A 26,799-nucleotide genomic window follows, 5' to 3' on the forward strand; every position below is an offset into this window, starting at 1 on the left:
ATAAATTGGTTTGTATGCCTGATGATTTTCACATACAAGTTATATTTAAGTATTCAAATTTATTTAAACTAACAATATAATTATTTTTTAGGCTTACATAATTTTCAATACAGAATTATAATCATAGCTTCTGTCATTAAACATGATATCATGTCAATTTTTTCAAGAAATTGATATAAAAAACAAATTTTGGTCACATTTCGAAATTAACGCCACAGTTGGATAAGACGGTGATAAATAAAACTTTTGATGGCAGTTAAATTGTTGTACTCTAGTGCTGAATCATCTTTCAATCAGTTCGCGCAGACGACCGTGACGTCGTGTCAAGTTTTACGAAAGAAATTACAGTATTATTATGCTCATCATACGATGCTCACTTTACAAACGGTTAATAGCAGTAACGAGCTAACACTTTATATAGCTATAACTGATAAGGTTGAAAGTTGATATTGAGGTAGAAGCAGCACATGGATTATAATTAACTAATAAAAAAGAAGAAATTGAAATATAGTTCTTTGTAAGATTTTAAATATAAAACAAACTTTTACTCGTAGCTCCGTCATCTCTCGAGCCATTTGCAATCTGATTATAGTTTTGCATTTAGGAGATCAAACCCTTCGATTAATGTATCTGGCCAAGCCATAGGACTCATAAATCAATTTACTATAAACTAATTTCAAGTACCGCGGCTATTCAGTATTTCCTCTTGTTTGGCCCGGAATGGCCAGGTGGTTAAAGCACTCGACTCGTAATCTGAGGGTCGCGGGTTCGAATCCCCGTCACACCAAAGATGCGAGCCCTTTTAGTCGTGGGAGCGTTATAACGTAACAGTCAATCCCACTATTCGTTAGTAAAAAGTAGCCCAGGAGTTGGCGGTGGGTGGTGATGACTATTTGCCTTACCTCTAGTCTTGCACTGCTAAATTAGGGATTCCTAGCGCTACTTGGGCTTCTATTTTACCATCGAATAGTGGGATTGACCAAACGTTATAACGCACCCACGGTTGAAAGCAAGCATTTTTGGTATGACGGGGATTCTTTCACCTTTCTTCCGCCGGAAGTACAACCAACGCTTTGAATCAAATATTTCAAGCGTGAACCCACCCATTGGTCCACATAGTCCAGTTCTTACGTCAGTATGACTGAGTTTAAGTCGTACGCCTCTTCCATTCATGTTTTTAAATTCACCTGTCTCGGTCTCACGGTTTAAGTGTACTTGCCAGTGTTTAGAAAACATTTCAAGTCTATATTAATTTATCAAGAAGTCCATCCAGTATCATTTAAGCTTTTATACAAACTTTGCACTCTACTAACTATTATCTACACTTTTTGGATCGTAGAATGATAACGAAACATAATATACAAATACTATTTTTGTCAAGGTTTATTTGTGGAATGTTATTAAACTGATTTTAGGGTCTCCTATTCAACTCAAAATATTGCAAATGGAACAAAATGGAAACACTGCGTACAGGTTACTACTAATACATAGCTCCGTAGCTCAGAGGGAGAGTTTGAGGGTTTATGCCGCGTTTCGATGCCCACTATGGGCAGAACACAAATAACCCATAGTGTAAGTTTGCTCTTGACAATAACAACAACCAATTATAAGGGCAATGCCTCCTATTAAAGAATTACATAAACCCTGTTATTTACTTAGGTATAATGTAGTTCTTTATTCATGTCCCCTCTTATTAAATAAACAATGTTGTTTATTTCATTATTTCTTATTATTTTCCACAGAAATGTACATCGTTTCATCATTACGCCCATTTCACAGTTAAGTTTCACAAATTACCATCCTTGTTTATGGAGATTTAGCACCTTACTTCGCCAAGTAATAAATCTTTTTTAAAGTGACGTCACGTGACGTCGTTTTTAAATTATATGCAAACCAAAATATCATTCGCGATATCAAATTGAAAAATTTACACTTGTTTTATATTCAACCTCAATTTTTGAAGAATTTGCTTTTATAGAAATATTTTTTCTCTACATAATATGTATTGCATAAATCGTTATTCTTCAAAAGGTATTATGACATTTGAGTCCTCTTACTTAAATTCCCTGAAGTGTATCAGAAATATCATAACCCCGTTACCCCCTTACTTCCAAGAATAAGGCGGGTTGCCCAAAATAAAGTCAAGGTAATATATTTATTTTCTTAATCGTACCTATAACAAAAACTCACTGCTCTACAGTTTAACATCTATACACTAACGCAATATTTTTGCCGAGGATAAACAATGGGAATTAACCTTTTAAAATGTGAAGTGTGAGAGTGTAGGGTTGAGAAAAATATCTTCAAACGTTGAAGAAAAATCCTCATTATGTAAAACATGATAACATTACACAAAGTAGACTGTTCAAGTGCTTATTGAAAACGATTTCGTTTCTATAAGAATGGTGATTAGGTTGAGAAACTGATATATAATTCAGAATTTAGGTTTTGACTAACGCCCATTTTTCTCTTTTATTTATTAGCCGTTTCTACGCACTAGGTATTTCATGCTGTCCTTAATTAAAGTCTTAATACATGTATTCAAACAACAGTATTGGCCGAGCGTTGCTTGGAGGTTAGATTGCCCATAATGTGAATGTGAGGATGTTAGTTCAAGAACCATTGGCTCAAATACGTGTTCCGCACTTCGGGAATGTGGATGTGCTATAAGAGTTGTAATATTCGAGTAGGGCACGAGTTGGTGGTGGGTACTAATTAAAAGTTGCCTTCGCTCTTTGTTTCGTGTATTCGCTCAAAGTACATAAGAAGAAACTAATTTTTAACTGATAACAAAATAAACTAGTTATCAGCGCCTGTCGCCAACTCTTGGGCTACTCTTCATTGAATAGTGGGGTTTAATTGTTCCTATTATAACATACCCACAGCCCCAAAGTGCGAAAAGTGTTGGTGGGGCAACGGATCGCGAATAAAAATAAATCATCCAATTCACAGTTCGAGAACGCTAACTACTAGGTCACGTATGGCCACAAATGATTTTAAAGAGAATTATTATAAAGTAGCAACCAACGTACCAAAGGTACACAGACTCACTAAACATCAGAATGGGTGGCAGTCGAGGTTGCATAAAGTAAAATACGCAACGCCCCTAGTAGCAGAACTATTTTGACAAATTTGAGAATGGTAAATAAAGATATTAAAGTGTTTGAATGTATTAGTCTGTATACTGATTAGGGAATAGAATTATTGGTTAATAAATTACGTTTTCGACATACCCTGATTTACGACTCAATGTCTGTGTTTTGTTTTTATTTTAAAGACAAAGGACTGTTAGAATTAACGTAGCAAGTCGTGAATATTGGTAGCTATACGTCTACAACAATCAAAGTCATCTGCCAGAAATAATTTTCACCTGAATATGTTTACTATGCCCATGTGGTCGTGTAAGTATTATTTCCACACTCTTTAGTATCCATCTATTATGGTCGTTAATTATTTTTATGGGTATAGGAACGTATGAAAAACAAAAGCAATACGTAACAACAAAAATGTAATGAGTTTAAAATAGCTGTTGCTCATGGTAAGTGCTCGTGAAATTGGGATGTTTTACTATTAACACTAATTATTACTTCATACAGTTGTTGTTGTTGTTTTGAATTAAGCACAAAGCTACACAATGGGCTATCTGTGCTCTGCCCATCACGGGTATCAAAACCCGGTTTTTAGCGTTGTAAGTCCGCAGACATACCGCTGAGCTACTGGGGGCACTTCATAGAGTTAGGATCTTTTACTATTAACACTAATTATTACTCAAACAATTGGGATGTTTCGTTATAACACCAATTATTACTCGTACAATTTGGGATGTTTTACTATTAACACTAATTATTAGTTCGTACACTTGGAATGTTTTATTATTAACATTAATTATTACTCATACGATTTGAATGGTTTACTATTAACACTAATTATTACTCGTACAGTTGGGATGGTTTACTATTAACACTAATTATTACTCGTACAGTTGGGATGGTTTACTATTAACACAATTATTACTCATACAGTTGGGATGGTTTACTATTAACACTAATTATTACTCGTACAGTTGGGATGGTTTACTATTAATACTAATTATTACTCGTACAGTTGGGATGGTTTACTATTAACACAATTATTACATGTACAGTTGAGATGGTTTACTATTAACAATTATTACTCATACAGTTGGGATGGTTTACTATTAACACAATTATTACTCGTACAGTTGGGATGGTTTACTATTAACAATTATTACTCGTACAGTTGGGATGGTTTACTATTAACACAATTATTACACATACAGTTGGGATGGTTTACTATTAAAAATTATTACTCGTACAGTTGGTATGGTTTACTATTAACACAATTATTACTCGTACAGTATGACATTAAGTTTTTTAATTGTGTTTTAACTTAACACAGATCACAAAGTTTATTTTGAAAGGATTCAGTCTGTGTGTGATTTGTATTTTTTCCTTTAAAACAATATTCGTGCTGATAGTATTTTCAAGAGTAAGGTTGTAAGTCGTTTCTGAAACATTTAGTAGTTTAATAAATTAACTAAAGATGCCTAAATACGACACTTTTCAGTATAACTAGTCTAATAAAATGTCAGAAAACAATGGGAAAAAATCCAAGCACCTCAATGCTCAACAGCATGCCAAAAATACTTACCAGGAGATAAACACTCTGCACCCTTCTTATTAGAATCTCCAATCAAACTAGGTTCAGGTGGAATGTTAGCAAGTATTTCGAACATTAGAATGACTTACCATCACATCTTACTGCTTCAGAATAACTAGATAAAACTGAGAAAAGAAAATTATATATTCCTGTAAACAGTGTTACTCGTAGGTATTCCCAGTTTGGTTCCTGATGAAGAAAGGTAAACCATTTAAATTGAAGTGCTCGACTTATAGTTTCTTAGCCTTCTTGTCTTTAATTGAATTTTTGAATCTGAGTGCTTTCTTAACACCATTAAGGCATAGCTGTATTAATGAAAATATATACAAACTTGAGCATACGATAACACACCAATTCACAACAGAAATTGCCAGAAAGCGGGTTTCGATATGTGTGGTGGGCAGAGGACAGATAACTCCTTGTGTAACTTCGTGCTTAATAACTAACAACAATACCCACAACAGACATTAATGGTATGAAAGGTAATTAGCTCGAGTTAACAGACTCGATGGTGAAATTGTGTTATAATTCTAAAAACAGGCTTTAAAGACTTAGAAGTTGTCTTGGTCCTTTCTGACGAAATTTGACCATCTTATAAATGTAGTTTTTTCTAGTAGAAATTCCCCACTTAACACACACAAAAAAGTTTAAGACTGTATGGTAAGAATGCCTTGGAAACCTAACTATTAAAAATAACGGAACGATGCACCAAACATATTTGTGGGTCTCTGTAAAGCTTTATTTATTTATTCTAGACAGATTATGAAGAGAAGTCAATGAATCACTTAGTGCGACTTTATATATATATATATATCCACTGTATGATATAGATTACATAAAAACTACTACTTAGAAAACCACACTTCTGTCTTTAAGGTTCCTCGGTAGGTGAGTAGGAATTTGTGAAATTACAACGCTAAAATCCTGGCTTCGGTTGCCTACGGAAGATAAAACTCACTCAGCCCATTTTGTAGCCTTGAGCTAAAACAAACAACCTGTCTTTGAGATAAGGTCAAAGAAACAACGTCGTGCAAAGGCCCTTTTCTAAACTGATAAATACTGTAGTCACCAGATGTAAGCTTATATGGTGTTTTTACAATTTCACTGACGAAGGTCAGAACTCGCATATAATATCAGTATTCGAAATGATTTACACCTGAAAACTTTACTATCGTGATGATATAAATAATATTAAAACACTCCTTTGATTTAATGTCCTATTTTCGTTTACATGACGATACCTTTTATTCAGCAATACACTGAAGGAACCTTTATTTCAGCAAAATTAAATACAGAACTTTCCATTTAAAAAATGGCAAAAGAAAGATATACTATTTTATATTGTTTTTATTATTAATATATCGCGTTTCGTTGAAACCCAATTAAGTACCTGTTTTTACGAACTTAAAAACAAAGTCAGAGATTTAAACTTAATAACACAGACCAAGATTATGGCGTATAATCCACATAAATGAACACAGAATGCAGACAACGATTTTAATTAATACAAAAGCGCTCAAGAAGAGCAAGATGACGTAATAGGAGGACTGTGATGGTTGTAACTTCCTTAATAACACGTGTTGTATCCTAAAACAGAGGGTTAAAAGTGAACTTCAACAGACAAAACAGTTCATAAGTGCAAGCAGGTTGGTTTGTATTGAATTTCGCGCCAAGCTACGCGAAGGCTATTTGCTCTAGCCGTCCCTAATTTAGCAATGTAAGACTAGAGGGAAGATAGCTAAGTCATTACTGCCCACTGCCAACTCGTGGACTTCTCTTTTACCAACGAATAGTGGGAATTACCGTAACATTATCACGCCCCACAATGAAAGAGCGAAATCAAGCGCTCTATTCATCTGACCAAAAGTACACATAGAATTTCTCCTTATTTTCCAATCCAATCCAACAGAAATAACTAATGTATAATGGAACAACTGGTCAGCAGTGTGTAAACAGGAACCAGAGTTAGAAAAAAAGAGTTGATAAAATAAATACACAAATATGTTTATATAGTAAAGAAATAATGGACCCGAAACTGTATATTTTAACACATTTTTTCTAAACAGAAAATAACACCAACACCAGTTTTATAACACAAAGAGAAAACACCACAAAAAATTATTGTCACCTTTCAAAGCCCATACTAATTTCATGTTGGGGAAAAATATTTATGTACTCTTCTCCCACTGGCATAGCGGTATGTCAATGGGCTCACAACGATAAAAACTGGGTTTCTATATCCCTGGTGGGCAAAGCACAGATAGCCCGTTGTGCTTAACAATAAACATAAAAGTAGGGAATCAACTTTTACAGTGTAACCACATTTACAGTTTTAGTAAAATTACTAAACATATTTAACTACGATGTTACATTTACAATACAATACGTGCTATTTTGTGTCTGTGTGTGAAATGTGCAGGGACAGATGCCCCTCTTGCTCCTTCCTGCGGCATCTATGCGTACTGAATCACAATTCAGGTGTTTTAATTTTAAATAACACATATCTCAGAATACACTGAATGCCATTTATAGTCACAATTTTAATGTATACAATGTATAAGGTATTGATATTTCACGATTACCATATGAAACACAGTTAATTTAGTTTAAATGTCTTATTTAACTTACTAGGGGAAATGAGTGGGAGATAAACTGGTGATAAAGGACCCATAAAGACCATATCGGTGATATATATCAATTTTTATTGCAGCATCTCTTCACACCTAAAGAAGGTTAAATAAAAATTAAACACTTCTATTTCCATGAAAGTTATCCGTAAAACTATTAGTAAAAAATAATATATTCCAACATAATCGTAGAGTTTGATATGTTTTGGAATTTCGCGAAAAAGCTACTAGAGGGCTATATGCGCTAGTCGTCTTTATATCAGCAGTGACAGATTAGAGGGTTTGGTTTGGATTGTTTTGAATTTCGCACAAAGCTACTCTTGGGCTACTCTTTCACCAATGGATAGTAGGATTAACCGTAATATTATAACGCCCCCACAACTGAAAGGATGAGCATGTTCGGTGACGGGATGTCGAACCCGTAACCCACAGGTTGCAAGTCGAACGCTCTAACCATCAGACCAAGCAACAATCGCAGAGACTTTAGATCAATTTCAATAAGATCATCGACACCAGTCATGTGAAACTGAGTAGTAACGTGAAACGAGTACTCGGAAAGCACAGGTTAGGGTTAATCTCGCTTTTTTTAACCCTACAAAAATTGACACAGTAAAAGAAAGGACTAACAGAAAGCGTGATATTCAACCGTGATGTCGATTTCACGTAGCTGAACTTAATGGATAACTCACAAAACTGAGAAGTTATTTTTTAAAAAAATGTAGGGGGGAGAACACATAATAATGCAAGTGATACGAGATGACACATCATACGCTGGTACCAAGCCTAAACAAGCCGTCAATCTATCTACTGCATCAGATAGAGACCACGTGATGGTGAGTTGTAGAGATATCTCCGAGCCTTGTGTGCACTACTGACTGATTTTCCTCTTTGTACATAATTATGCTTGTCAATTTGGCTTTGCCTTTTCATTAGCTCTTTGATACATATCCTAGAACTTCATTAAACGACTTTCGTTACTGAATAGATTAAAAATTGAAACACAAAATAAATGCATTTGTTTCACACAAATATGTGTCAGGGAAAGATTTTTTTAAAATCTCTAATAATCGTAACTACTAGGAGGTGTTTAGGTTACTTGTGTAACTCTTTGTAGTCATCATAGTTATAGACAACTCTTATTGAGGCCAATGTGATGATTATAGCGCCCTCTGTCGAAATTTTTACTCTTTGATTAATCAAAACGTTTACTTAACGTAAGTTGGCCAGACATGGTCACGTGTATAGTGTGACATTAATTCACACAATAGATAACAAAACGCACCTTCACAATATCAATAGTATTCTTACAAAAACGTAGTAAAGTAGGGACTTCTACTAAATTTGAAACGAAAGCACTTTGAGTTTAATCTATGTTATCTCACTTTTTTCTCCAAAGAGGTATTTTAAACAAGACAAAACAGGTAGCACGTGACCGCATAAGTGAACATAAAGAGGAAGACAATTACAATACTCCGATAATTCTGTCTGGTGAAATAACATTAAATTGGCAAATTAAACATACAAAAGTACAAATTTTTTTTCAATAATTGCCCATAAAAGAGTGAGAGTTAACCGTTCGCTTTGAATGAAATAATGAATCGCGAAGTATTTAGTTTTACATTTAAGTAGTTTTATTACACTGACATTAAAAATCAGACGTAATAGATTTCAAATCGCGGCATCGTGGCTCACAGAATGGTTCCGAGTTCGTTTTTCTGTTTTCCCAAGTACAAAATTTTAGCTCATTGCTCTGCCATATTTTGACCAATTTAAGTTCCAATTATAATTTTGGGCTCAGAAGACCAAACCCGTTCGATTGATGTCTTTGAATCTTATAAGGTCTCGTAATATAATTTATTATAATCCTAGCTAGACTAATTTCAATTTGAGGGTAGGTTGGTATAGATCCTGACGAGTAATAAAATCGAATCGAATATACGAGCATTCCACGCTTGGTATTGTTAGCATATTAAATATAGCTAATGAAAAGGAAAAATAGGTCTCATAGATCAATTTACTCTAATCCAGCTTAAAAGGAATTTAGGTGCCGCGGCTATTGGAGATTCCCTCTTATTTATAGTTGATACGATTAAAATTTACGTAAATACAGCCGCCTTTGATAACATTCAGGACAAGTACTCATGGATTAAGAAAGTACCACGGAGGTTGTATTAACTGTTTATCATTCACGTTTAGGTAACATGAAATGTGAAAAGATCAGGTGGTGAAAAACGCTCTCCGGGTGACTACAACGAAAGTACAAGTCCAATGTCCATCGTAGATACAGGATACGGAGATAACCAAGAGACACAATAATCTATGTTCTAAGCGCTTATACACATACTTTACAATGAAGGCCATCACCATGACCGTGACAATACAGATGAACATCCCATTAGTAAATAGGAACTACAGAAATAATTCCATCTCACTCGTACTTTACGTTTAGGGTAACTGAGTATTATCAGTAATTACCTTATTATTTCTTCCTCCCTGTTTAGTTTGGTAAAGTTAAAACATTAATATATTTGAGATCGTATTTTTTAATACACTTCACACGACGTTGTGTATATGTGAGTCTTAAACTGTGAGAGCCAACATTCCTTAGAATTAGATAAATCTTCACAAGTGAAATTCGCCATTTTGAAAAATGTGTCAGTTTCAACCCTCTTTCCTGTGAGTTCGTTTGAGGTGTTCTAAATTTGTAAACCCGGATTATTAACATAGTAAATGTGATACAGAGGCAAGAGTGTGGGGAGGGGGAGTTCGACTCGCATAATCGGAAGAAAGGTTTGTCACTCTGTCTTGTAGCTATGAATAATACTTTTCAAACAAACATAACTGTAGCATATTTACTCTATAGACACAGTATGTTAACGTAACTATAGTAACCTTGTTACAGACACAGTACATTAACATAACTGTTAGAGTTTTACTTCACTTAACTGTAGTATATTTACTCAAGACACAGTATATTAACATAACTGTACTGTTTACTCTAAACACAGTATGTTAACGTAACTATAATAACCTTGTTACAGACACAGTATGTTAACGTAACTATAGTAACCTTGTTACAGACACAGTACATTAACATAACTGTTAGAGTTTTACTTCACTTAACTGTAGTATATTTACTCTAGACACAGTATATTAACATAACTGTACTGTTTACTCTAAACACAGTATGTTAACGTAACTATAATAACCTTGTTACAGACACAGTATGTTAACGTAACTATAGTAACCTTGTTACAGACACAGTACATTAACATAACTGTCAGAGTTTTATTTCTCTTAACTGTACTATATTTACTCTGGACACAGTATATTAACATAACTGTACTATCTCTACTCTAAACACAGTATGTTAACGTAACTATAATAACCTTGCTACAGACACAGTATATTAACATAACTGTAGTATATTTAATCTATAGACACAGTACGTTAACATAACAATAGTAAACTTGCTACAGACACAGTATATGAACATAACTAATGTATATTTTACTCTATAGACAGAATACATTAAAATAACTGTAATAGTTTTACTCTGGACACAGTATGTAAACGTTAACTACAGTAACCTTGCTACAGACACAGCACATTAACATAACTAATGTATATTTTACTCTATAGACAGAGTACATTAAAATAACTGTAATAGTTTTACTCTGGACACAGTATGTAAACGTAACTACAGTAACCTTGCTACAGACACTGTACATTAACATAACTAATGTATATTTTACTCTATAGACAGAGTACATTAAAATAACTGTAATAGTTTTACTCTGGACACAGTATGTAAACGTTAACTACAGTAACCTTGCTACAGACACAGCACATTAACATAACTAATGTATATTTTACTCTATAGACAGAGTACATTAAAATAACTGTAGTAGTTTTACTCTGGACACAGTATGTAAACGTTAACTACAGTAACCTTGCTACAGACACAGCACATTAACATAACTAATGTATATTTTACTCTATAGACAGAGTACATTAAAATAACTGTAGTAGTTTTACTCTGGACACAGTATGTAAACGTAACTACAGTAACCTTGCTACAGACACTGTACATTAACATAACTAATGTATATTTTACTCTATAGACAGAGTACATTAAAATAACTGTAATAGTTTTACTCTGGACACAGTATGTAAACGTTAACTACAGTAACCTTGCTACAGACACAGCACATTAACATAACTAATGTATATTTTACTCTATAGACAAAGTACATTAAAATAACTGTAGTAGTTTTACTCTGGACACAGTATGTAAACGTTAACTACAGTAACCTTGCTACAGACACAGCACATTAACATAACTAATGTATATTTTACTCTATAGACAGAGTACATTAAAATAACTGTAGTAGTTTTACTCTGGACACAGTATGTAAACGTTAACTACAGTAACCTTGCTACAGACACAGCACATTAACATAACTAATGTATATTTTACTCTATAGACAGAGTACATTAAAATAACTGTAGTAGTTTTACTCTGGACACAGTATATAAACGTAACTACAGTAACCTTGCTACAGACACAGCACATTAACATAACTAATGTATATTTACTCTATAGACAGAGTACATTAAAATAACTGTAGTAGTTTTACTCTGGACACAGTATGTAAACGTAACTACAGTAACCTTGCTACAGACACTGTACATTAACATAAATGTAATACATTTACTCTAAGACACAATATGTTAACATACCGTATTAAATTTACATACATATTGTAAACATATTCTAGAGATAGTGTATTAACATAAGTGTATTACTTTAGACACAGCATGTTAATATAATTGTGGTAAACTTACTGTTAACGCAATAATATGCTTACATTACTTCTAGGTTGGTATTGCTCCGAATCTTAATATGTGCCCAAACCATAAGGTTTAAGTGTTCGTGGTTTTTCACATATTTTATGTGTTTCTTTTCATGTGTGCTACGAAACTATAAACTTTTCATCAGTAAAACACGACTATTAAAAGTATTTGAATGCTGATATCTCAGTCCACCACCTGGTGAACTATATTAACGAAAAATTCTAAACTGAGAAAAATTATTGAAAAATTCCACTCACCATTAGCTAACAAATTATAAAGAGTAGAAATATCTGTACTCGTTAAATCATTGTTTTCCCACGACATGACTGGAAAGCGCGTAGAACAAAGTCAAGCTCAATTATTACCCATCGAAGAGTGACGATTCCGCTAGAATACCTGTAACTTAGCAACTGACAGTTACTAGCCTTAAAGAGGGATAGGTCACAAGCCGCCTGACCCTGTGTCGTTGTGTTGAGCTTCGTAACTTCTCATTCCAACAAGTGCACAAACGACGTCGAAACGACCCACTACGCGAGAAATACAATACAGACATGTACGTATTACACGCACATCTACAAAGAAAGATAATTCCAGCGAACGTGGCACGTGCTCGAGACGAGATAAGGAGTGTTCATGCTAGCACCCTTGGGTAACCCGTGAGATAATATTATATTTAAATATATACCTACAACGAAGCCATGACTTTATTCATAAAACAGCACAAACTATAATGTAAAAATATAAATGGTATAAAGAGCGTATTACAGTTATTTTAATGTAAAGAATTCTACACCTTTTAATCGCTTCATTCACTTAATATTAAACCTTGGTTGCAGGCTTAATGTTATTGTTTCGTACCACACACCAGTCTTAAAAGTTTATAATATACAAAACTACGTATACAGAAGTTCTTTCTATTACAAAGATTAAAAACATACATAACGATGGATGAATAGTACATGAAGTTTAGTCAAATAACTAATTTTTATTTCGAAAATTCAAGGGTTACAAATCTGTTATTTATCCCCAGTCATAATGGTTATCCTGGAACGGATAGTACAACTACATATACAGAGACGTTATCAAAGAAATAAAACGTTTACAGTTGTTCTTCTGCATTGCTTTTACAGACAACGGTAGTTTAAGACCTGCTAATGAACAAACTCTCGCGTTTGTGTTCCTTGTTAAATACAGAAAAGTTCTCACGGGAATGGAAACATGATTTTTGTGTCATTAATCCAGAGACTTAACGCTGAGTTACGTGGGGTGAGAGACACGGGCGTTTTGCACAATTAAAGTAAACGATGAAATATTAAAATGGTCAGTGACATATTTTCTATGGACAACAAACAACAAAAAAGAAACCTACGGTATCATTGTTTAATAATTGTCAGATCCCCGCAGTAGTACAGTGGTATGTCTGCGGACTTATACCGCTATAGTCCGGGTTGCGATACCTGTGGTGGGCAGTCCTTTGGTTAGCTTCGTGCTTAATAACGAGCAACAACAATAATTAATGATTGTTGTTAATAACAAAGCTTCAGAGTTGGCTATCTATGCTCTGCCCACCACAGGTGTCAAAACCTGATTTTTAGCATTACTTACTGCTGAGCAGCTGGGTGAGAGAGGGGTATTATTTAATGTATAGCAAAACATTTCAACTGTTTTTTACAAAATTTTAAAAAAATGTTAGTGTTACAGTTTTTATTAAGATTCGAAACAGACACTGCAGTATCGAAAGAGCACGCCTACCTTCTAATAATGTGGCCTGGCATGGCCAAGCGCGTAAGGTGTGCGACTCGTAATCCGCGGGTTCGCGCCCGCGTCGCGCCAAACATGCTCGCCCTCCCAGTCGTTGGGGCGTTATAATGTAACGATCAATCCCACTATTCGTCGGTAAAAGAGTAGCCCAAGAGTTAGCGGTGGGTGGTGATGACTAGCTGCCTTCCCTCTAGTCTTACACTGCTAAATTAGGGACGGCTAGCACAGATAGCCCTCGAGTAGCTTTGTGCGAAATTCCAAAAAAATAAAATAAAAAATCTACCAATGTTAACCTGAACCATTATAAAAACCAAATATCCACTTTTCTGTCATATAGATAAATGGCATGTGGAAACACCTTCAGATGAGTAAAAAACGTTTCAAGTCTTCAATTCTATAGAATAAGATGAACACTGAGTTTTCATCAAAACCCTGCTGCGGCTAATGGCAAACAAGTAAGTCAGTTACTAATAAGGATGACGCAAAGACAACCATCCCTAAGTTACAAATGTTGCCCAGAGGAAGGTCATCGGTCAGAAACAGCCAACGCCTAAGTTAGAAATGTTTACCAGCGAAAGGCCACCGATCAGAAGCAATCAACGTCTAAACAGTCACTGGGACTCAAAGTTATAAGGCTTCTACAACTGAAAGTGTGAAGTTTATTCATCAGGCATAGTGTCTGGAACACCGAACCTTTCGATCTACAAGATGGCAGGTGAAACAATAACACCGATGCTTTTCTGCGTTAGTTTCGCTATAGAATACGTGAAATAATGTTTGGAATCTTTATATCAAATCGAAATATGTGTTTCAATTTAAACGCTGACGTTTTTTGGACAAAAAGCACTGTATTCCTGTTAACGGGTGTAAGTGGTATTGGTGGTGTATTTATACTTTGGAAACTTTCAGTTTAAACGTTATGGAGGCTACTTGTTAGGCTAGGGCTGAAAAGGGGTAACATAGGTGGAATAATATCAATTCGAAACCGAAGCAGCTAAGTATTTCCGTCTTTACGTTGACAACTAAATTTCAAACGGTTCAGAACCGGAAAAAGTTAAATGCTTCTTACATACATGCAATGAGATTGGTCAACGACGTTAAAAAATGGACATTTCGAGGAAAAGAAAACCTTGAATGTTATCCATGAAAGATAAAAAATTCTCAAAGTAGAGTATTTAGATCAGCAATGGACCCCAAACCAATCAAGAGTGACATCACCTCATCCGTAAAGTAAAGATTAGGTGAGTGCGATCTGGTAGTTACCAGTTTCGAATTGTGAATTAGAAAATTCGTAGTTCGCAGGTTTTGTCACTAAAAATACTCCCGACCCTGAAACACTGGTGCACTATAAGGATGACGGAATAAACCTAATTCTTCGATTGTAACCACAGTTTACAATGAGTGCTGTTGTCTCACGAGCAACTTTAAGCAGCAAGAGCATCCAGAAAGACATGTGACAAATCTCACTCCAGTCGTGATAAACAAAGTGAGGAATCTTGTAAGAGGAGATAATCCAGGAACACAGAGGGCACTGTCAAAATCTGTACACGTACCTCTTAGCAACAGTATGCACCATAATCCAGAAAGTTCTGGATTGCCACTGTGGCGTCAGTAAGGTGTGCACAAATTACATCAACTGCGTACACTAGCTGAATTAATGAAATCAAGAAAGGAGGACTGGTGTAATTTGGACAGGACAGCTTCACGATGGAACCTTTTGCAATGTAAATTATGCCGAAGGACATAGTTAAGATTAACGGTCTGTAGGTAGAGCAAGGCTAAAAGTGGTGCATGGACTAAGACGTGGTGAGGCTCTAACTCGTTGTAACATACCATAGTCAACCTCTGTAAACCTTTCAAATCAAGACTCAATGTTTATAGTGGTAACAAGTGTATAGATGCTATAATGGCTTTATATGCACGTGTGTATGTAAATGGGCATACGTTTTTATCACTACACTTATATGATTCAGGTCATTCGGCTTCCAATAAATAAATCTCAGATATTTGGAATGAAAAAAAATGTATTACTCAAACTTATGCTTGAATCAAGCTCCATAAAGTAAACAACTGAGCTCTGGGTAGGGCATTTTAAACTGGCTGATACCGATACTTTGAAATTAGCCATTTGTTGTAATGAAACCTGCTCCATAGTATAAACAACTGACCTCTGGGTAGGGCATTTTAAACCAGTTAATATAGTTTAAAATTAACTAGAAGTTGTGATAGCTTTGGTAACAAACATCTTCCTTATGAACAAGTATACTGACCCGCAGAGAAGGAGCTTTAACGAAAACAAAGCCACTTTTTACAAAAAAAGTTTGGAGACGGCTTATGAATGGTTAGTAAAAACGTTGTTATTACACATGTACAACGTTTCTATAAGTTTCTGTCATCATCATCGTTACAAATAATTGTCGAAACGCTGTACATTTGTAATAACGTTTCTTTCGCTACCCACTCAAGTCGTCTCCAAACTAAATTATCAATGCTAGGTTGTTTACTTTTCTCACTATGATCTACACTCGGTCATTAATTCGTAAATGAGTATGGAAAGTGTTCTTGTCACTTCACTAAATTTGAGACCAATTCTCAACGCATCATTGCTGGCCCATTTTACTCGAAATAAAATGGTGTCACTGAATATTTAAGCTAATATATATTTTGCACACTATACTCCTTCCAAAGTTTTCACATTCAGCGACAGTAACTTCTCGCTAGGTGTAGTAATACTAGCGTAAATTTTTTGGAAAAAAATTTTACGACTTTTTGTTTTTCGAAGACAAATTCTAAGAAATGAAGGTTTGCTTTCCTCGAAGGCACTTCCTTTGAATTTGAATGTTTTGTGTAAGATAGCTGGTCAGGTTTCCAATAATATTTACTAGTTCCTGTACTGTTAAATACTACGAATAATATTTCACTAACAAATTTTCCACATTTTCAGCATTGGGCTAGTTGTAGTATAGTGGCAGCTTTTCCAGACTGTGACTCCAAGAATTCATGGTTTGTGGCCCGTTCCCCCAAAAACAAGACCCACATTTTGAAGTCGTGGACAAACCTTTACAGTGACGGTGGTATTTCACTATTCAGTAAATTAGCAGCCCAAGAGTTGGCGATGGGTGCTGTTGATGATCTGCCTTCCCCCTGTCCTATCAGCAAAAAAAATTAGGGATGGCTATGTACAGTTAGTCTTTGCAGAGCTTTACGGAAAATTCATAAAATTAACGTGATGTAGGTGTTGCTATTCGAAGAGGAGATAACAAAACGGATATATTAAACCAAGACGATGAAAGCAGTGAAAACGACATACACCTCAAAAAAAGGTATGTTACAATAACGTTACTAACACCAGGACGCCAGGTGGTTTGTTCGACTGACGATCAGCGATTCTCCGATTCGAATCCTCGTCCCATCAAACACGATCATCCTTTCAACTGTGGAATCGTTATAATATTTTGTTCAATTCCACTATTTGTTGTCGAAGAGTAGCCAAAGAGTTGGCTGTGGGTGGTGATGACTAGTTGCCTTCCTTCTGGTCTATCATTGGTATATTAGGGACGGCTAGTACAAATAGTTCTTGAGTAGCTTTGCGCGAAATTCAAAAGCAAACACAGTAGAAGGCCAAGTGTACATAATCCTCACAGGTCACATGACCAAACAACGACCAAACGAAACAACAGGGTACGCTCAGCCACATGATTAATTTGATATAGTAACGCAATGCATGATGTTTACAAACCCAACAGTTTGTTGATGGTGGGCGTAAAAAGTTAAGTACGTCATAAAATTTGAAATGTAGACAGATAACTTTCCAGAATAAAAGAAAATAAATTCATAAATAATTAAATATATAATAAGAGGAAAAATTCCTCTTGAATTGTAGGCATAGCCAAAATTTATAAGTGTTCAAGATTTCTTCCAAATTCAAAGGCAAACAGGTGAAGTCTTATAACATTTAAAATTTAGGAACATCCGTTTATTGGGTAGGACACCAACTGAAAGTATAAGTTACCAGTAACTGCAAACACACGAACAAAAGATTCGTCAGGAGTGATAGCATTAAAACCTTGAGGAAAATCGCTTGTCCTTTACATACCAGCAATCATATGGTCTTCATGAATTAAAATTTATGATTAATCTTTCATAACCATTCATTTATCTAAAGATTAAAGATGAATCAAACACTAACCTTTAGAAAGAATGTAAAGAAATTTATACTTTGCAAGTCAGAAGTCCTTTTACTTTCAAGTATACTGTTGTGAAAGTTTGGCTTTTTTGTGTGTGCTGAAGCTAGAACTACTTTTTATGTGCTAAAGTTAGAACTAAATTTTGTGTGTTAAAACCAGAACTACTTTTTGTGTAATAAAGTTAGGACTATTTTTGTGTTGTAAAACGATAACTACTTTTTGTGTGATAAAGCTAGGACTACTTTTTGTGCGATAAAGTTTGTTTTTTTGAATTTCGCACAAAGCTACTCGAGGGCTATCTGTGCTAGCTGTCCCTAATTTAGCAGTGTAAGACTAGAGGGAAGGCAGCTAGTCATCACCACCCACCGCCAACTCTTGGGCTACTCTTTTACCAACGAATAGTGGGATTGACCGTCACATAATAACGCCCCCACGGCTGAAAGGGCTAGCATGTTTGGCGCGACGGGGATGCGAACTCGCGACCCTCAGATTACGAGTCGCACGCCTTAACACGCTTGGCTATGCCGGGCCCTACAATAAATCTAGGACTACTGTTTTGTATATATTTAAATATAATGATTTACAATTTTTTTTTGTTTGACTGTTTTAGCGCAAAGGTACAAAATAGGCCATATACGCCCTATCTTTACTGTGAGGAATCGAACCCTTCGATTTTCGCGTTGTAAGTCCATAAAATTACAAATGACCTATCGAAAGATTGAAACAAAAGAAGTCGAATACAATATCTGTGAGAATTATCGCCCTTATACATCTCATGTGATCTACATTACCAGTAGACATGAAATGAAAATTTCAGCCATAGCCCAGGAAATCCCCACTCCATACAGGAAACCCCCACTTCATCTGTCTTCACTGAAAACAAACAAGGGAACTATATTCCAACTACGTTGCTTCAGATGCGTTACCAGGTCACACCAACGAGGGTTCTTTAGCTATAATCGCAGAATCAAATACTGCCATACGTTCCGTTGTGCAACAAAGACAGGTAAACTGATAACTGTCATCTCGAACATATCGTAAATTAAGGATGGGGGAACAAATCAACATAAACAAATTCATAAACATTTTAATAACAGGCTTCAAATCGCATGTAAAATATACTTACGAGCATGCATCTACTAATATTATTATTTTCTTTACCTTACTTAAGCTGTTCTGTGCAGTTAAAACGATAAACAGAAGAAAAGATGATTACCAAACTACAACAAACTTCGTTCAGTTTGAGAACGTTCAAAGTCTTATTTCATCTTACGAAGAAATATAACCACAGTGCCACGACTATTACTTATGTCTGTCGTATCCCAAACATTTGTAATGTGTTTGAGGTATTGTTATAATATCCAAATTCCCTATAATCCATTGGAAAGAAACGTGGTAAAAATATGTCAGTATTACATTAGCTGCATGTAACACATCTAGAGATAAGCTAAAATTGTGTTTACGTTCAATTATGAATTTACTAACTGAATGGTTTGTTTATGGAAGAAATTCACAAACGTATTATGGTAAGTAAAGAAAAACATCAGCATTGTTATTACTAGGTCAACAACAACAGAAAATTTTCAATGATGCTACATATTAGTTGATAAATGATTATACAACATTTAACAGTTAGTTCCAATGTTCACTTTGTAACACCTTTCTCTATTAAGGACAAATAAAATACGTGACTTCACTACACAGAAATGTCATCAGCCACGAAACACCACTTCACGTATTCATAATACGTGAAAAAAGGAAAAATAAATCAGTAGAATATTCGTTGATTTTTTGTAATGAGATATTCTGTGTTTTACAGTGGCTCAGCGTTAAGCTATAAGGTTTAACTGCTAGAATTAGGAGTTCGATCTCCGCAGAGCAAAAAGCGTTTGGATGCCGATTTCAATTTGTATGTTTTATACTAAAATAAAAAATTTCATAACCACCGCAACTAAATTTACAACAGTAACCAAACTCAATGTGAACTTTTTTTTTTCCCCGAATGTTGAACAAAGTTTCTCGATATACATTTCATATCACTGGTGAAGTTCAGTCAGAGGCGACAATCACGTCAAACACATGATAGTCTACGTGGAAAGAGGTATTCCTGAATCCTTCCGGTTTACGAGGGATTACTTAAGTTTACTTATATAAAGGAGTCTATTTTTAACAGCAAAAAGCGATTGTTGCATGATGTTACTGGAATTATCTGGGTAATCCCTTTCTTTTAATTATAAATATCTATATATATTAGTTTTACCCAGGTATGTATGACCCACATAGGAGTGGAATGTCAAATTTCAGATACAAGTTCCACTACCACTCCCCAGTGGGCGCTTAAAGTGACCCATTTATTTTATTGTTGTTTTTTATTCGTGTTTTTCGTTATAAACAACATACAACTTCCGATAAATGGTTGCAGACATGAGTGATTCTCAACTTAAGTGCCTATAACTCATAATTTTGAAGCTTTATCACTTCATTTGTGTTGTAGGAATGTGAACAGATGTTTGATGTACAGTGTATCCCAAACGAAGTGTGGTTCCTTTATCTTCAAATACCTCTCCTGCCACGATACATTCTACTATTCTTATTTTGTACTCTAGATTTTGTCTTACTTCTGCGAAGCTTTTTATAGCCTACAGGTGTTTCAAGTAATTGATATGTGGTGCAAAAAGGAATTTACTCCAATTCTGTGTGCGTCTATTATTCTGCTTCGTCTGTTTGCTGTTAAGTGCAAAGCTACACAATGGGCTATCTTTTCTGTGTCCATAACAAGTCTCGAAACCCTTTTTTAAATCATATATAAGGCTCTAGAAGTACCGCTAATCCACTGGGGGTGCTACTCCAACTCAACGTGATTATACAATTCTAATTAGAGAAGTGATAACTTGTACAAGTTTTTTGCTTCATTATGCAACTTCATTCACGGTATTAAAAATTAAAAAACAACTTAAGTAAGTACGCATTCATTTCATGGACAGAAAGTAGCTGTGGTATAACTTTATAGTACTTAATCTGTTTGTGTTTATTTATTTGTTTTGAATTTCGCGCTATCTGCGCTTATCGTCCCTAAATTTTGCAGTGTAAGACTACAGGGAATGCAGCTAGTCATTATCACCTACCGCCAACTCTACTCTTTGGCTACTCTTCTACTAACGAATAGTGGGATTCAACGGGACATCATAACGGCCTCACTGTTGAAAGAGTGCGAACGTTTGGTGGGATGTAAATTTGAACTTGTTACCCTTAAACAGCGAGTCGAGCGCCCTAACCATCTGGCCATGCCAGGCCATAAGCTTATCCAAACAAGAAGTCTGAACATACCTATTAGCATTTATATAAAGTATTCGAAAACTAAAAGGTTCAACTACACGAGTCTGAAGTAGACGTTTATTTGGGTCGTAAATAAACAAGCTGATATACTGTCATTTTTTGATGCTGATACCATACATACGTTCCAAAATCAGGAGTCCGTATGTGTGTGCGTGTGTAACGTTAATATATTTTTGGACGCTATCTTTGGTCTGAGAAAATAGCAGAATATGAACGTCGCTATATACCGAATTCACATCCTACAAAATGCAAAACACATTCTTAAGACAACAGTCACGATCCAGGAACTTTAGGATTTACAGTACATACATAAAGTACAGGCGTAATAACTATGAGGCCACGCCCGGCCCTTTTAGTGGGACTTGTCATTAAATAGTTTCATTTAATTCGACTTACATTTATTAACACTACGATTTACCTCATTTACGTTTACTAATTGTTTTTCATTGAATATGTGGTTATTCATGCAGTTATGTTTAAATAAACTCGCTGGTTAACAAGTTATTAACCATCACAATAATCACTTCTCCAGACAAGATATTACATCACACTACGCAAGCGCTTTCCACCCAGTATTAATTTTCAGTTTTGCTCAGAATTTAGTTGACAGTTATCCCAGCTTGGCTGTAACAGACATTTATGAGAAACGTTTGCCCATAAGTTATGATGCTCTAAGAACCTATATATTGATTAAAAATTATAGCCTTAAGCCTTACATCACGATATTATTGTTTCTAACACTATAATTAACGTCACCCTGCTTATAGTTAACTTAGTGGTCAAAGCTATCAATATTGATAACATTTTACGACCTACAACACTGCTTTCTTTGCTGTATTTAAGCCATTATTCATTACACTTGGCGATAATATCCTAGTATTGTTTTAACGCTTGTGATAAAACATCTGAGTAACCAACCTACACATATGGTTGAGCGCAGTACGTGTAATTTGTGAGTTGATGAAAGGTTTTTGTCTCCATAAAAAAAAGAGGGGGGGGAAGCGAATATATTTCGTGTGAGATAAACACCACTGCCCTACCGGATTTAAACCCGGATCACGAGCTCTGATATTTACAGTTCTATCAGAGGCAAACATGCGTCCTCATCTTTTGCATCAATGATCTGATTATTTTTTTTAAAGTATAACTAAAAAAGAGCTCCCTTCTCTAATTATCTTAATTTTTAAGATTTGGTCGTTTTTATGTAAACTGTAAAATATTCCTTCTGTTGCATAGTTAAAGTCTAATATAATTAACAGTAAATTAACCCTTGTGGTTTATATTACCTGATAATCAAATAGAAATATTTTTATGTTAACATTAAAGTAATCCATCTGTTTTACTTTACCTGGTATTCAAAGAGTAGTATTTTTATGTTAACGATAAAGTAATCTACCTGTTTCACTCTACCTGATAATCAAAGTGTAGTATTTTTATGTTAAATAATCCATCTGTTTTATCATACCTGGTAATCAAAGAGTATTATTTTTATGTTAACGATAAAGTAATCCATCTGTTTTACTCTACCTGGTAATCAAATGGTAGTATTTTTATGATAACGATAAAGTTATCTATGTGTTTTACTCTACCTGGTAAACAAAGTGTAGTATTTTTATGTTAAAGATAAAGTAATTCATTTGTTTTACTTTATCTGATAATCAAATAGTAGTAATTAATGTAAATAATAAAATAATGCTTGTGATTTCTCTAACTTGATAACAATGGTGTAATATTTTTTAAGTAAACTAATCATTCTGCATTATCTGGTTTATTTATAAAATTAAAGGCATTTTTCATAAATTAACCATCTCTATCTTGAAACTGAGTTTTCTTCCAGTTTTTATATATAAATTCATTTTTGTCTGTTTGACCTGCCTCCCGCTAGTACAGCGGTAAGTCTACAGAATTACAACGTAACAATCAGCGGTTCGATTCCCCTCGGTGGGATCAGCAGATAGCTCGATGTGGCTATAAGAAAAAACGCATTCTGTTCGACCTAGTTTGATTAAACGGAGTTCACTTACTAAGGTTTATTTGTTGATAAACACAAATCTAAATAATGGGCAATCTGTGTTCTATTCACGGTAAGTATCAAAACTGAATTTTTATCGTTATAAGTGTTTAGATACATCATTGATCTAACAAAGGACCACTTCATACAGGAAATATAACCATTAGTAATTTTTATTTCACTGAAGTCTCTACTATTTTTGTTAAATGATTTCATGATGCGAGTAAAACACGTGGATTCAAGAAATCAATCCAACACAAAGACATACGAAATCTTATAACACAAGCGCTTTCGAAAAGTGGACCTTTCTTCTTCGGGTGAACTGTTTAGTATTATTAGTATTATTCTACACATATATTTAACCATCTGATATTCTGATACTTTAAAAAAAAGTTAGACTTTGTAACTGTGTTTGTTCATAAGGTAGTACAGTGGTAATTAAGTTCAATGGAAATGAAACTATAGAGTACAACACATTGATAAGAATATCTGGTTTTAAATAATGTTATTATATTCAAATTCACTTGAATATAAATACCTGAAGTAACTTAAAAATACTTGCAATATATGGTATAATTATATGAGTTCAACCGCATACGTTTCAGAACAAATCTACCGTCCAATTGTTGAAAAATGCAAAATATTTTGAAATGAGATTTTGCGTCAATCCAATATTTGAAAACCTTAAAGTCTAATTATCTCGGCAGAAAAAAAGAAAGACATTATTAAATATACATTACAATTGTCAGCATATAATACACAACAACGAAACCGATAAATATATAGAGATAAGAATAAACGAGAAATAAATATTATCCTTCAGTTCTATGATATGCACGCTAAATAGCAGAACGCCGCCAAAGACTTAACGGAATACAGACATACTCAGTAATCGCTAAGCGTCTACAATTAGAGCTGAGGAAACATTCTGCACTAATTTACTTATATAGTGATATAATCAATGCACATACAAGTTTACACCTGCGTATAAAATAACGAAACAATACAATCTTTGAGCCCCTCTATTTTTTCTTTATTATTTTCTTTACGGCAAAGGTCACTCAGCTGAACATAATTTTACAGATAAAATCTGTAACAAGAACATTCCAATACCAATATGCAACTAAACAGTAACGAGCATCATTGCTTGTTTGTATTTTTAGACTTTAGAGCAAATCCACATTGGTCTATCTGCTGAGTCTACTGCAGGGAATCGAACCCAGAATTTTAATGTTGTACTTCCGTAAACATACCGCTGTTTTACCAGAAGATTAGATTTGTAACCTGAATTAAATGCATGTATTTTTTTCAAAATCTACTGAACAAACTACGATCATTATGGGGTCCCGGCATGGCCAGATGGTTAAGGCACTCGACTCGTAATCCGTGGGTCGTGGTTCGAATCCCCGTCACACCAAACATGCTCTCCCTTTTAGCCATGAGGACGTTATAATGTTCAGTCAATCCCACCATTCGTTGGTAAAAGAGTGTCCCAAGAATTGGCGGTGGGTAGTGATGATTAGCTACCTTCCTCTTGTCTTTCACTGTTAAATTAGGGACAGCTAGCACAGATAGCCCTCGGGTAGCTTTGCGCGAAATTCAAAACAAACCAAACGATCCTTATGACAATTAAATGTATTAAAATATGCTTATAAATCAGATTGTTTAAACTTTTGGTCTATTATTTTATTCTTTAATGTTTACTTAAGGTTTTATTTCATTTTCAACTACAATTATAAAAAACGGTTTCTTTCCATATCTTTAACAACTAAATATAAAATACACCTCTCAGTACGATTTTTTTCTGACCCCCGGTAGTAGTTTTTACCGTTATGAACATCCAACAAACCTGACTCAAGCACTGTTACTTCTGCCCTCTGTCTATTTAAAGTGGCACCAAAAAATTAAGTTGTTATTTTATATTTTATATTAATAGCTCAAAAAAACAACAAAAAAAAAAACGTTGGACTAAAAATGACACATGAAAGTGTTGAAAACTGTTTTCATATAAACTTGTTCCATAATAGAGGTTTTCCATACTACAGTTCATTTGTTAAATCAAGATAACACAAGACAATAAAAACAGTTGGTTCGTTGAATTTCGCGAAAAGCTACACGAGAGCTATCTTCGCTAGCCGTCCCAAATTTAACGGTGAAAGACTAGATGGAAGGCAGCTAGTCACCACCACCCACCGCCAACTCTTGGGCTACTATTTTACCAACGAATAGTGGGATTGACAGTCACATTATAACGCTTCCACGGCTGAAAGGGCGAGCTTGTTTTGGTGTGATGGGGATTCAAACCCGCGACCCTCGGATTACGAGTCGAGTGCCTTAACTATCTGGCCATGTCGGGCCTTCATGGTAGAACTCCCACGTCAAGTACAGTGCAATTAGTAAATTGTGTAGCTCCACGCTAACGGTAAACGAAGTTTTTTCTATAATAACCCTTACTTAGAAACAAATTATTTCCGAGTTCAGTAATTTAAATGTTTCTAGTACTTTATTTAGTATGATGTTTTGAAGTGAAATAGATTTGATTGATATTTTTAACGTGAATGATATCAGTGACCTCTTCTGTGAATCACACGTTCGAATCTCATCAACGAGCAGCTTCGCCCTTTCAGTCGTAGTAAGTGTTATAACGTGACGGCAAAACCCACTATTCGTTGGCTCGAGACTAGCCCAAGAGTTGGCGGTGGGTGGCGTTAACTAATTGTTTTCTTCTGTCTATCACTTCAAAACTGGAACCAGCTAACGAAGTCACAGCTCGGGTATATTTGCGCGAAATTTAATAAAGGGGTGATTTTGTTTGCTTGTTTTGAATTAAGCACAAAACTGCACAAGGGGCTATCTGTGCTCTGCCCACCACAAGTATCGAAACCCTCTTTCTACTGTTGCGACTCAGCATACATACCTTGGGGAGAGGAGGGGGTAAAGAGATAAACAAATGCCTCTTATCGGTTCTTACTGTAACTACAACGTAAACTAAACGTCTTCAAACGTATTCAATCAAGTTAGTTAATATAAAATAATTTTCTCCTGTTTAAAGTTTTGTTTTCTCTATTGGGAGATTCTCTACGACTTATGCCATATTTCTACTAGTTTGTGGAAACATGTTTGTGTGGCTTACACTTTAAAGAGTATCAACATGTTTCCAAACTTTGTGAAGATGGATACGGATAAAACAGTATAGTAGCTGGTCCACAGCACACGAACGGAAAGCAACGTGCACGTGTATTAACTTTCTATGTACATATATAAAATAATTGTTTTCTGAAACTTATATCGCCGAGATCTGAAATTTAAAATAACGTTGGAACCGCGGTATTTGTTCTAC

At 34.9% G+C, this 26,799-nt stretch overlaps 1 protein-coding gene across 4 annotated transcripts in view; it reads right to left on the reverse strand.

The window, feature by feature from the left end:
* Window positions 1–26,799, reverse strand: part of LOC143247371 (myelin regulatory factor-like) — a 351,121-nt gene that overhangs the window by 288,146 nt on the left and 36,176 nt on the right. Inside the window, exon 1 of one of the 4 annotated variants that reach the window (XM_076495347.1) lies at window positions 12,422–12,727. The exons of 2 other annotated variants lie outside the window; for them this stretch is intronic. In XM_076495347.1, coding sequence (XP_076351462.1) covers window positions 12,422–12,488 — 67 coding nt within the window. In that variant the 5' untranslated portion in view covers window positions 12,489–12,727. Of the gene's footprint in view, window positions 1–12,421; window positions 12,728–26,799 lie in introns of those variants that run through there. One more of the 4 variants, XM_076495340.1, reaches the window with a different exon arrangement.

This window comes from Tachypleus tridentatus, chromosome 3 (assembly GCF_004210375.1).
Source record: "Tachypleus tridentatus isolate NWPU-2018 chromosome 3, ASM421037v1, whole genome shotgun sequence".
Taxonomy (NCBI): Eukaryota; Metazoa; Arthropoda; class Merostomata; order Xiphosura; family Limulidae; genus Tachypleus; species Tachypleus tridentatus.